Here is a 13,630-nt window from a genome sequence, read left to right on the forward strand (position 1 = left end):
GGGTGGCGATGTACGAACGCGTTAGTGGAATCAACACATGGTGCCCTACGCTTGTGCTAGCCAACCTGTAATACTACCTAAGAAGCACGGTAAAGGGGGGGTCCGAAAACGACGAAGAGGAGCTAAACAGCTGGGACCAATGCAAAGAGAAGTTGACAGAGCTGTTTGGCAAACTAGGCACCCGCAAAGTAGCCGCATTGGCCTCCCGTGCCCGATCCCCCACGGAATCCTATGTCGCGCACATCCAGGACGTGCTGGCGCTTTGTTTTAATGCCGATCACGACATGACAGAAGCTGAGAAGGTCGGGCACGTGCTGAAGGGCATTGCTGACGACGCTTATAATGTGCGCATGTGCAAAAGCTGCTCTATAGTTGATGCTATCATTAAAAATTGCCGACAATTCCAGCAGGCCAAAAGTCGACGTGTTTTATGCGAAGCATATTACAAGACCTCAACCCAGCTCCTCAGGCGCGGCGGTGTCGCCATGAAACCACGTGACACCGTGACGTCACGACAGAGGAGAAGTGGCTTTGGCTCAACTCTTGCAAGGCGGGCTGGGTGGGAATCGAACCAAGGTCTCAGGAGTGTGGGACGGAGACGCTACCACTGAGCCACGAGTACGATGCTTCAAAGCGGTACAAAAGCGCCTCTAGTGAATGCGGTGTTGCCTTAGAAACGAGCTGTTTCTAAGGCGTGCGTCTCTTGCTCAGGCGCACATTTCGTTGCCGCGCCGAACGCTGCTTGGCTCGACGCTCACCGCGTCCAATGCGGGGCGCGTAGTCGCTGCCCTGTAGCCCATTGTCTTACACCCCTTGGCGGGTCGACGGGAACGCTGTCGCGTTCCACTCTTGAAGGCGAAGCAGTAATGCATGAGTTGTTTCTTCGTCTAGCCGAACCAAATATAGCCAAGCAACAGCAGTTCACCAGGCTAAACAGTGGTTCAACAACTAAAATAAAGGCTAGTATGCTTCGCATCCTGGGCTTAACCTTACCTAAGCCACAGCCATTTTTTCAATCATTCGCCAGACTTCCCATACTGTCGCAACATCGACCTGTGAAGATAAACCCGCACAGCAGCATGCGTCACCATCAGAGGATGGAGTGCGAACTGTTAGACGTGAACTAGATGCGATGGAGCACGCAGCTTTCTGTTCACGTAGCCCTGATGCTACCCTTTTTTCAGTTCACCTCGTCAAGCCATCGTTCGGCAGGAACATGAAAGCAATCGTTTACATTCTGGCTGTGCTGTCCCCGACCCCAGAGCCAACGAACACCCTTCTACTATTTTCGCTTCACACCGACGCTTCCCTCCGTGTTATCGCACCGCGGCCGAGTGCAGAACTGTGGACGACCAGCCCATATGTTAGATCTGTCACCGCACTGGTCATGTCGCCTGATACTATCGCAACTCGTGGCCCTCAACACTTCGCACGCCGACCAACGTGAGCCAACTTTATCGAAATTCCTTCAATCTTCCGCCCACCGCCGAGTCTAACAGCGCCGAAAACTCTGCTAGGAACCCTTGGTACAGTCGCTTACCATCGCCGCGCGGACACGTTTCATTCCCCGAAAACCCGTCGCCCATCTTGCCGTTCGCCGCAGCCACGTCGCCTTTCGTGCCCTGTGGCTTTTGGCAGCACCCTTTCCCAATACTAAGCAGTTCAGCCCTCGAAGATGGTGCTGCATTGCCTACTGCTGCGGCAAATCCTTTATATGTGCCCACAAAAAGAAGTATAATTAATGTTAAAATAGATGGCGTACTAGTCCAAGCACTCATCGACACTGGAGCCCATGTATCTGTCATGAGTGCTAGCCTATGTAGACATTTAAACAGGGTCCTCACTACTGCAGCTGCTCGTGTGCTTCGTGTGGCTGACGGCGGCATGTTGGTTTTTCTCGGAATCTGTACTGCGCGTTTAAGGATAACCAGCCGCCCCACTTGTGTTCTCTTTGCTGTGATCGACATCTGCCCTCACGACGTTATCTTTAGACTGGACTTTTTATCAAATCATTCTGCTGTCATCGACTGTGCAACCGGTATTCTCTTCAGTTAGAACTGCCTCAACTCGCCGACGCTCCGAGCACCGCCCCAACGCAGTTGTGCTCGCTTCACGATTGGCGTCTGTAACGTCCCTTCGACCGCCGAGCCACAGGTTGCTGATGGTGAATATGTGCTTCACCCTATCATCGACGTGCTTTTGAACTGGAACATTGCTGTCCGCATACGCTGGTCGCGTTTACAATTAATGACGTCGTTCTATCGCTTCTGAATTTTAGCCTCTGCTCTGAAGGGCTTCTGGCCGGCAAGTTCTTGGCCAGCATTTCTATCAGTTCCCAATTTGACACTGATAGTCTGAATAACGAGAGTGGTATATCATTGCCAATTCCAGCTTACAGCTCTGGTTCCTTAACGGATAATTTCGCGAAAATAATTGCAACTGACCTCACCTTTCCACAAGCCACTGACATACGTCTCCTGCTGGAATCGCACAGTGACATCTCTAATTTCGGCGGGAGGCCTTTAGGCCCAACATCTGTTGTTCACGTCCGTATAAACACTGGAGACACGAATCCTATTTGTCGGCGTCCCTATCGTGCATCGCATGCTCACCGTCAGGTCATCCAATCAGAAGTGGACGAAATGCTCCGCTATGTGGTCATCGAACCGTCAGGCAGCCCTTTGGCTTCGCCTGTCGTCCTTGTGAAAAAACAATGGTACCTGGCGTTCTTGCGTTGATTATCGCCACTTAAATAAGGTCACGCGAAAAGATGTCCACCCACTACCACGTATCGATGACACCTTGCACTACTTGTACGGAGCTAAATACTTCTCGCCCATCGATCTTCGATCCGGCTACTGGCAGAATTCAGTTCAAGAAATTATTCGCGAGAAGAAGGCCTTCATCACGCCAGATGGTTTATATCAGTTCAAAGTCATGCCCTTCTGCCTATGCAGTGCTCCTGCGACATAATGGACTGTCTTCTGCGAGGTTACAAATAGACCACCTGTCTTTCCTAACTTAACGACGTTATTGTTTTTTCACCCACGTTACCTTCCCGACTCGCCGTAATTTTTGCGGTCTTCTGAAAAGCCGCCCTCCAACTCCACTCCACGAAATGTCACTTCGGGCGCCGTGAGATTACCGTGTTGGGACGCCTCATTAATTCATCCCGTGTACAACCGGATCAGTCAAAAGTTCGCACGGTTCGCAGTTTTCCTGTGCCACATTCTACGCCTTTCGTGCGCTGCTTCGTCGGCCTGCGTTCATATTTTCGCCGTTTCGTAAAAATCTGCGCCACCGTTGCTCGGTCCATGAGGATCTTCTAAAGAAGAACACGCCGTTCTCATGGGGCCCGGAGCTGGCTCACGCGTTCGCCGTTCTCAGTGGGTTCCTGACCACTTCTTGCATACTTACCCAATTTGATCCATCTGTCCCGACCGAACTCCACACTGTCGCAAGCGGCCATGACATCGGGCTCTTTTCACCCAACAACAGAATGGTACCGAGTGCGTGATAGCTTACGCCTGCCGCCTGCTGTCACCTGCCCAGAGAAATTACTCCATCACCGAGCGGGAATGCTTGACTTTAGTTTGGGCTGTCGCCACGTTCCGGCCGCATTTGTACGGCCGCAAGTTTTTGGTCGTTACAGACCACCACGCACTCTTCTGGCTGTCTTCCCTCCGGGATCCGACAGGACGGCTTGGTCGCTGGGCTTTGCGGCTCCAGCAATTTTCATTTGTTCTCATCTGCAAGTCTGCATGTCTGCACAAGGACGCTGGCTGGCTCTCTCATCATCCCGTGGTTCCCCTGAGCCTTCTGCGCATGATCCGGCGACATGCGTGATAGCTTTTACTCACATGACTGACATGCGCGCAGAACAACAACGTGACGAATCCTTACAGTCCATCATCGCCGGAGTGCAATCTGGCAGCACTAACGCCATGTGCCGCAGGTTCCCTCTGCACAACGGCATCCTCTTCCGCCGCAATATCAACCCTGACGGCACTGAGTTGCTCCTTGTCCTTCCTCTCATCTGCGATCCGTCACTCTCGAACACCTTCACGATGCACCGACGGCGGGACAACTTCGAGTTTTGTGTGCATGCAACCGCCTACGACGCCGGTTCTTCTGGCCGGGTCTGTACCGCTCTGTGCGTCAGTATGTCGCAACTTGGGCATTGTGTCAGCGACAGCAGAAACCTCCCCTGCCACCTGTCGGATGGTTCCATCCAATTGAAGTTCCTTCTGAACGTTTCGTAGGCCATGACCTGCTTGGCTCTTTTCCGACGACAACTAGAGGAAATAAGCGGATCGTCGTCGCTACTGATTAGGCGACACGCTACGCGATAACAAAGCCATTGCCGGCTAGTTGCGCAACAGATGTCGCCAATTTTCTCCTCCATGACGTCATTCTCCACCACGGCGCACCTCGACAGTTACTTACAGACCGCGGCCGCTCGTTCTTATCTCGAGTTGTCGACGACCTCCTCCGCTCTTGTGTCACTGAGCACGAGCTGTCCACCGCCTACCACACACAAACGAACGGTCTTAAGGAACGTCTTAACCGAACAATCACAGAGATGCCGATAATGTACGTCTCCAACGATCATCGCGTCTGGGACGCCACGCTGGCTTACGTGATGTTCGCGTTTACCTAGTCCCGACATGACACCGCAGGATATTCACCCTTTTATGTGTTGTATGGTTGCGACCCCACATTGCCGTTTGACAGCATCCTCTCTTCTGTACCACGTGTTGCAACTGAGTACGCTTGTGAAGTCATCGATCCCGCCCATATGGCGTGTAAAGCCACCCGATCTTGTTTATTAGCCTAGCAGCATATACAGAAAGAGCGTTATGATGTTTGCCATCGCGATTATAAGTTCGACCCAGGTGCTTGGGTGCTCATTTGGTCACCGTGTCGTCGGGTCGGCCTCTCCCAGACGCTTCTTTCTCGCTACACACGGCCTTATGAAGTCCTACGTCAAGTTAACGACGTCAATTACAAGATTTTTCCATTACAGTTTGGTCCTTATCAAGTCCGACGTCGGTTGACATCGGACATAATTCGCTCCCGAAGCCATACGTCGCTCGCAATTCTTTGCCTACTATGAGCCGACACTGCGCTTCGGCACCCTGGGGTCCTGCTACGCAAGGATAAAAGAAGAGGAAGGAAGCAGTTCGCGAGACGGTGGCTGCTTCGCGTTGTTGCTGGTCAGCCATTTGTAGCTACACTGACTCTGCCCGTGTATATACTGTAGATAGAAGAGTCTTTCTATACTTGGAACATTCCCGTAACAATATTATGCACTGCAATGACTTTCTAATAAACAAATAAATTTTATATGCTTGTATTTTTAGGTACTCAGATTTTTTTCAGATAACTGTAGATTCGAGGCCCAATAGACAAAGTACGGTGCACTGGTTAAGATGGAAGTAATACAAAATCAATGTTTCTGCTTATGCGTTGTAAGTTAAAAACCTCATAAATTGGCGATGAAAGTTATTCCCTACAGTTAGTGCGGTAGTGCGGTTTCACTCTTTTGTTGTGGTTCTAAGAAAGTCGCAAGAAACTGCATCTTCTGCATTGAAAAATGTCACATTTAGTCAGGGAAATAAAGTCAATGTGGTATAAATGGGGACAGGGGAGATTTGATCACGCGCACACGGTTGACAATACGTCTCGAAGAATGCCTTGACAGTATTTTGCTAATTAGCAAATGTTGTAAAAAGCGCTACCCAACTCCGTCTTTCACTTTATCGCAGGCTTGCGCAACACGAAGGGCACAAAACCCCTTGAGAATCTCCTGGACAAATATGGCATCCCCCGGTGGCCCATCCTGCATGAGCAATTCCAGTTGGATGTGATGCGCGCGCTGGCTGACATGATCCGGGACCTAGGACTGAGCGCCATCGTGTCCGTTCGCGTCGCCCCCGATAGTCACGACACTCGCAAGCACATCGTCTACGTAAGTTAACAAGGCCATCAGAGCGCTCACTGTTCACTGCTTTGCTATGAACTTCGCAATAGACGAAAAAACCATGGCCAGGCGGCGCTACTGCGCCTCCTGACAGCGCCCCAATGTGGAAACGCCAAGCAGCGCGGACGCGTCGTAGCGCAGTCTCCGCTTTGTTTACATTGTGCAGTCCGCGCTTTTCTTCGCTGCTCGTTCTCACGACGCTCCGTTTTCGACGGCGGCAGGTCGCCTGCTTGCGCAACAGAGATGCAAAGATTGCCGTCAGCTTTTCTTCGTGGCGGCAACCTCACGATAGGGAAGCGTCTGCTTCCGAACGTGTACGGCGTTCAACAAATTGTGGACGGTGATGTGAGAGTGAAAGCCAAGTGCGTGTCACAGGTGTCCGACAAGATCGTAGACGACGTCGAGTTAGAGGTACGCACCATGTTCGGAAATTTAGCCACTTTTATTTCAATTCCAACATAAGTCACATTGGCAGCAGGAACTTCTGTTGTCATACTACTCGATGACTGCAGATCCATTGGGCTGCTTATTGACGGTTCCGTCACTTCACAAAGGCATGTTCTGGAGTCTGTTTCACACGTGTCTTGCTGCTGCTCACGAACTGTGTCGCTGCAGTACGAAAGCACATGTCCGGTGGTGCTGACTGCTGAGAAGACTGTTGTGATTGCCATTGGTCTGTTTGGCACCGATTCCATCTGCATCGCACATAAATGAAACAGTATGTGTGCCTATTTGTTGTAGGGCTTAAATTACTCCCAATAATATGTTTGCAAAGGTAACGCTCCTGTGAGTGGGTGCATATATTATTCTACAAGAGTCGTACCACTACAAGTTATGATACTTGCACACTTAGATACTCAGAAAGCATGGGCAAACAACAAACATAACGCGCACGTCTCGAGCGGCTGCTTTCCGATCAGCCGCTTCCCGACGCACGCGACGACCGCGGCTTGCATTAAATACGGTGTGCTACCACACAGAAGTAGCGCGCGGCCCCTTTCGTCACCTGCACAACTGGTAATTTAAGTTGCAGCATTTGGAAAAGGGAAATAATTCTCTTGAGCTCGTCCATGCCGATCGCGAGGGAAGGCACAGTGCAATCAAATAAATTCGGGGGTTCTATGTGCCAAAACCATGCCAAAACCGCGAAATCATTATGAGGCCCGCTGTAATGGGGAATTTCAGGAATAATTTTAACCTCTGGGGGTTCTTTAACGTGCACAAAAATCAAAGCACATGGTAATAAGGGTGTTCTTGCAATTTGCCCCTATCGAAATGCGGCCGCCGTGGCTGGGAATCGAGCACGCGTCGTAGAGCTTAGCGGTGCAACACGCATGCATTTACCGCTAACAAACGGCGGATGCCACCACTATTCAACAACGCGACACGACTAAACAAACGGCCGTGCGCCTAAAACAGGCATATGACTATTCCGCTTTCAAGATATTACACGCGAATGCGAAAGTATGAGACTTACTTGACTCGGCGCACTGCAGTTATCCATGCTTGTCGTCTGTCCTTCTCGTACCACTTCCCAGGAAATCTGTAGAACTTCACGGGTGGCGTACGACCTTTCGTGTTTTCGAGGCTGCTCTGGCAATCAACAACACATCAGTATTGCGTGCCACCTTTCCTGGCTGATGAGTTTGCACTCGGTATCGCAAAAACCACGCGCACGAGCGCTCCCGCCGTACAGAACACGGGCGCGCGCTAGCGCAGCGACGACCCTCGAAACTTCCATCGGTCCGCTAGGGGAGCATTCGGCGCTGGTGCCGCGCGGGCAAACATTAGGCTGCCTCGTCTATAGCCGTGAAAATCGCGACGGGGCAAATAGATTTGAAAAGAACAATCGTACTCGCAATTAACAATTCAAGCTACTATCTCTTCTTCTTCATCTGCTCATCCTGCTGGCCTTCCGGGGTAAGAAGCCGCACTTACGAGCAATACAACTCTGCAGTGTCAAAAAATGAGAGGAAGAAACACACCCTTGCAACACAACGGATGATGCAAACTGTACATCCCCAAATGAAACACAACCTATCCCTATAATAGAACGCAGTGCACCTATTCAAATAATAAGAGCAGTATAGGACCGTAAAGTATAGAAGCAAGAAAAGCTTCACGTAAATAAAAAATATTTTTTTGTCGCCGTAAGCTGCAGAAGTATAAAAGTTCCTCAGCACTTGTTTTTGACGTTGAAAGTTTCTCTACTGCCAGACTCACTGCCAACACTCTAAGTTTATGCTATTATCCAATCGTTCTGCGAACATAACCTTATTTTAAGAAGAGTTGGGACTGTAAAGGATTGCCTCTGAGAGCTGAACATACAATCATTTTCTTTTGTGAAAGCTTTCATTGTTTTTTTTATCTACTCCATGCTCCTGACGTTAGCAAAATGCTCAGTGAAAATAAACAATTATGCTAACACCGTCGAAGTTGAGTGGGTAAATAAGCAAAGGTTCTCGTTGTTCAGACGTCTTGGCCGCCTTTCGCCGCTGTCCGGACTCTCATCTTTTGGATATATTACCTACACCTGTGACAGCACCGCGAAATGCACCAACACAGAGTGTCAGTGTGACAGACGTAACTACGCATAGCAGTGTAACATGGCATTTAACAGAACTAAATGCTATGTGCCAGAACACGTGCCGAGTGCTATTGTTAACTACACGCGAGCAATAGTCGAAGCTCTTCTTCCATAGCATTTCTGTGAGAGTTAACTTCAGAATAACGCGCATGTATGGCTTCGTTCCGCGCTAAGTCTGGTGGTGCATGGCCAGAGAGCAAAAAGCAAATGCCTCCCCCCCCCCCCCGTTCTCCTGCGTGACCCATGTGACCCACCCAACCAAGAATTAAACCACCTCAGAGATCTGTGCTCTACATTCGGCGGAAACCGGCAGAGCAGATGCACCAAAACCTGACGTGAAAGGCAAGGAAAGACGATCTAAGAAGTAATTGTGCTGTTCAAGGCATATACGCATTGCAGCACGGAGATTTATAATTTCTTTACGATGTTACATTCCAAGGTGGTTTAATTAAAAAGCCAGAACGTTCCACAATACACAGGCAAGTCTGTTGATCAAGCGTCCGGCGCCGAGCGCGGGAGCTCTGTTCTCGAACGAGGCGTTGACGATGCGCTTGAAGCAGACGCCTGTCTTCTTCGCTAGAACTTCCCCACGGAGAAGAGGACACCATCCTGGCGATTCAAGGTGAAGAGAGGACGACGGGGTCGTAGTAAGGTTTAAGTCGCTGCACGTGCACCGTCTCACTTCCACGGCGCCTTAAGTCAGCGGACAGCGTGAGAGACTCGACAAGGTAATTTACAGGAGACGTCTGTAGCACGACGCGTAAGGAGCGTGGTACTTAGCTGGGAGTTTAGAGGAAAGACCCCGGGGTGGTGGAAGATATCCAGATCCAGACTAAACACTCTGTCTGATAGGAGCTGGTGGTTCGTTCGTCATCGCGATGGAACTTTTCCTGCCATTGGTCTTCAATTGTAAAAGAGAGGGCTAGCTGGCGGCATTCCTCGGCCTATCTGAGAGCTTCAGACAGTGGCGTGCACTCTGACGGGTCATGTCGGTAGGGGAGAATCGTGTCGAAAGTGCAGGAAGGTTCACGGCTGTACTCGAGGAAGAATGGTGAAAAGCCTGTCATGGCCTGTGAAGCGGTGTTGTATGCTTAGGTCACATATGGTAAAACGATGTCCCGGTTGGTGTGGTCGGACGCAATGTATATCGATACCATATCGCCCGAAGTGCCATTGAACTGCTCAGTCAGGCCGTTATTCTGCGGGTGATAGGCAGTAGTGGTGCGATGGACAGTACGGCATGGAGTAAGGAGCGAGGTAACAACCTCGGAAAGGAAGACACATACTCTGTCACTGAGAAATTCCCGAGGAGCACGATGGCGAAGTACGAAATGTTGCAAGAGGAAGGACGCTACGTCATGGGCTGTCGTGGCTGGTAGAGCAGTTTTTTCTGCAAACGCGTAAGGTTATCAACGGCAACAGCAATCCTGCGATTCCCAGCAGATGTGCAATGTATAGGGCCGTAGAGGTCCAAGCCGACGCGTTCGAATGGTTGAGAAGGGCACGGCATCGGCTGCAAGGGACCACAAAGACGGTGAGCAGGCGACTTGCGGCGTTGGCATTGTGAACATGAGTGGGTGTATCTTTGAAGCGAACTGTACATCCCAAGCCGATGCGCTGGCGTACGTTTTGAAAAGGCCAGCGCGGGCGCATTGTGGATCTGCATGGAAAGCGGAGCACACATCTGCGCGGAGGTGGCGAGGGACGACGAACATCCACTTGAGAACGTTTCAAGTTTAGGTGTCGCTATACAGCAGTCCATCCCGTACGGTAAAGTGAGAAGCTTGACGATGGAGAGCGCGAGAAGGGCGACTCAATCGGGAGTCCCATAGGTGATCCAAAAGAGACGCAATCCACGGATCTTTGCGCTGTTTCACAGCCATATCGATGAGCGCTGGTGACGAAAACACGTAGTCGATGGCAGCAAGGCAAGTGGTGTCACTTGACGTGGGTCAGCGAGAGCAAGCGTCGGCATCGGTGTGTTGGTGGCGAGAGCGATAGACAGCGTGCCTGTCGAGGTCTTGTAACTGGAGGGCCCAGCGGGCGAGGCGGCCTGATGGGCCTTCCAGTGTCGACAGCCAACGCTGATGGCTGTTGACAAGGCTACAGATGGTCTGTAATGACATCAAAGGGACGTCCGTGGAGGTATGGTCGAAATTTTCCAAAAGCCGAAATGATAGCTGAACACTTCTTTTCAGTTACAGAGTAACTATATTCGCCCTTGGTTAGTGTCCTGCTTGCGTAGGCTACCATGTAGCCGCCGTATCCACTTTTGCGTTGAGCAAGGACAGCACCAAGCGCTACGCCGCTGGCGTCCGTGTTCAATACGGTGGGAGCCATGCGGTCGAAATGGCGCAGTACGGGCGGCGATGTGAGCAGACGGCTTAGTCTTGTAAACACATAGTCACAAGATGGCGATCAGGTGGAAAGGCAGGTGTCGCCTCGCAGAAGCGGAGTTAAGGGAGCAATGAAAATAATAATAATAATAACTTCATTATTTCCATCAGTGATGGAGGAGACTGCGGGTAAAAGTCGCTTTAGAGGCAAGCGACTTGACTAGAGCCCGCAGCCTCTTTTACGAGGCAAACAGAGATTGAACAGGAGATATATATACATAGCAATTTACTACATGTGAAATATACGCAAAAACACAAATTACCTGAAAAACGCTCTCTTCAAATATTTAAGAAAGATTGAGTGACAGAACCTTCACGTAAAGCTCGTACATCAGTTCTATAAATATCAAGACTTGATTTAAGAAAGAAATTTAAAACTGTTGGTAATGTGTATGATATCTTTTGTGTAGAATAATTGGCACGCGGAGTGACTTCCTTCCACGGTTCCGTACACCTTGTGATGTAAGAATTTGTGTTCCTGGTGAGGTCAGATAACTCATGAAGAAAATTTAAGTTCTCTTTTACCTCCCGTTTGAAAGCTTGACTTAACTTGTAATTATAAAGGTTAAACACGGGTATTATATTTGCTTTCGGAAATAAGTCTGATGTGTGGGCATTGTAAGGCAGGGTAAATAGTACTCGCGAAAATTTTGTCTGGAGTATATGTATCTTTTCTAGACTCGTACGTGATATGGTACCCCACATGAGCAGACAGTAGAAGCAAAATCCCTGATAAAACGACGATAGTATGAGCAGAGCCCGATGAAGCTTCGAAGTTTCTTCAGGGTCGTCGGCTTGGGGAAATCGTTGACAGTGCGAAGTTTAGAAGCATCAGGTAAAATGCCGTCTTTGGAAACCACGGGTCCGAGTATCGTTAGTTGTTTGGCTCCATAGCGACATCCCTTCATATTGAGTTGGAGGCCGACGTTAGTTACGCACTGCAAGATCTGCTCTAGAAGGCACACATGAGAGACGAATTTAGGAGAAAAAAACGACTACGTCATTAAGGTAACATAAGCACGTCTTCCAATTTAGACCACGGAGGAGATAGTCCATCATCCGTTCAAGAGTAGCAGGAACATTGCCAAGACCAAGAGGCATAACATTAAATACATACAGGCCGTCTCATGGTACAAAAGCTGTTTCTGGGCAACTGGCTGGTGTCATGGCCACTTGCCAATATCCGGAACGTAAGTCGAGTGAGGAAAAGTTCGGCGCCTTGCAAAGAATCGAGGGCTTCGTCAATGCACGGCAAAGGATATACGTCTCTGCGCGTTATCTTGTTAAAATGACGGTAGTCTCTGCAAAACCGGCTGGACTCATCCTTCTTATTCACAAGGACTAGACGGGATTCCCGCCCAGGGACTGTTAAAAGGTTGAACAACTCCGCGCTGAAGCATATTGCTGACTTGGGATTCTATGACGTAAAACTATTCCAATCCGTTTTTATTCCAGTCTCCTGATGTCAAATTTCCAGAACCGCCGACGCAAGCATCGGGCGGTGGCCTGAAGGTTTGTCTGAACAGACCAATAATACAATTTCAACGTTTGTATGAGGTCTATATTGTTTCAAAAACAAATGAGATTACCTACACTGAGCGGCTTCTCTCATCTAATTAGCTGACGAAAGGCGAGGAAACCGAATAAGTGGAAAGGGATTCGATGGGGCCGAACCAGTGCACTGAAAATCGATAACCAGATGAAGAGGGTGGTGCCGGTGTCTGCGATTGGAGCGCGTTCCCTCACTTATCTTGTGGTGGCTGGTAGAAAATTGTGACGGCATGCAGCGGAAGGTTAAGAATGCCGCTAAAACGGATCCTCAGCACAGAATAGTTGGCAGAACTAGGTTGTAAACAAGCCCAAATTGCTCGAAAACGTTACACGCCCACGCAAAATGCTTTACTGTATGCAAATAAACCCATGCTCTCCGGCAGGTGCGAGTAGCCAGTGCCTGAGCCATCGTCGACAGCCATCTTTTATTCCTATCGGAACGCGGCAGCCCGGGGCTATTCAGAAAAAAAGAAAACTCAGTTTTGTTCGGGCTAATAATGCATCCCTAACGTGTACACTTCACTTTGACGTGGCGAGTTCTCGCGGTTTTGTGACGTCGTATGACAGGCAGGTCAAGCGAGTGTTGTTCAAGAAAGTTTTTGACCGATGGCGGAGGGCTGACTGCAGAATTTGAATAGAAAAAATTTGGAATAGGTTGACGTTATAGCGCCCATTTTCTTCAATAGCACGGTGCTGTGTGGGTGACACGCGATAAGGTCGCTGGCGCAGCGGAGCGTAGGTGCCCGTATCGATCTCGTGATACAGAGTCGATGTGCGATCTGAAGTCGCTTGTTGACAATAGAATGTAGACGAGTACTAGCGATGCATATGTAAGGCGGTTTAATTAACCAGCTAGAACGTTGCACGATACACAGGCAGCTCTGTTTATCAACCGTCGGACACAGAGCGCGCGAGATCTGTTCTCAAGTGAGGCGTTGACGATGCGCTGTCTTCTTCGCTAAAATTTATGTAATTATTTACTATTCACAACAGCAACGGCAGCTTCTTTACATAGATACGTCACGAAAAATACGCACTGCATCATGCAGATTAGTTTCAATAGCATTTATAGGTAGCATTCATTGAATATAAACACATTTAAAACACATTTGC

The 13,630-nt window shown here is 49.6% G+C and overlaps 1 protein-coding gene across 15 annotated transcripts in view; it reads left to right on the plus strand.

Annotated features, from left to right (window-relative positions):
• LOC135898235 (neprilysin-1-like) overlaps positions 1-13,630 on the plus strand; it is a 521,227-nt gene that overhangs the window by 291,708 nt on the left and 215,889 nt on the right. For all 15 annotated transcript variants that reach the window (XR_011514790.1, XR_011514789.1, XR_010563291.1 and 12 more), the window contains exon 15: positions 5,769-5,971. Coding sequence is in view for 10 of the 15 variants with exons in the window: in XM_065427075.1 (XP_065283147.1) it covers positions 5,769-5,971 (203 nt within the window). In the remaining 5 variants the exon portion in view is untranslated. The remainder of the gene's footprint in view (positions 1-5,768; positions 5,972-13,630) is intronic.

The sequence above is a fragment of the Dermacentor albipictus genome, chromosome 5 (genome assembly GCF_038994185.2).
Source record: "Dermacentor albipictus isolate Rhodes 1998 colony chromosome 5, USDA_Dalb.pri_finalv2, whole genome shotgun sequence".
In the NCBI taxonomy this organism is placed as follows: Eukaryota; Metazoa; Arthropoda; class Arachnida; order Ixodida; family Ixodidae; genus Dermacentor; species Dermacentor albipictus.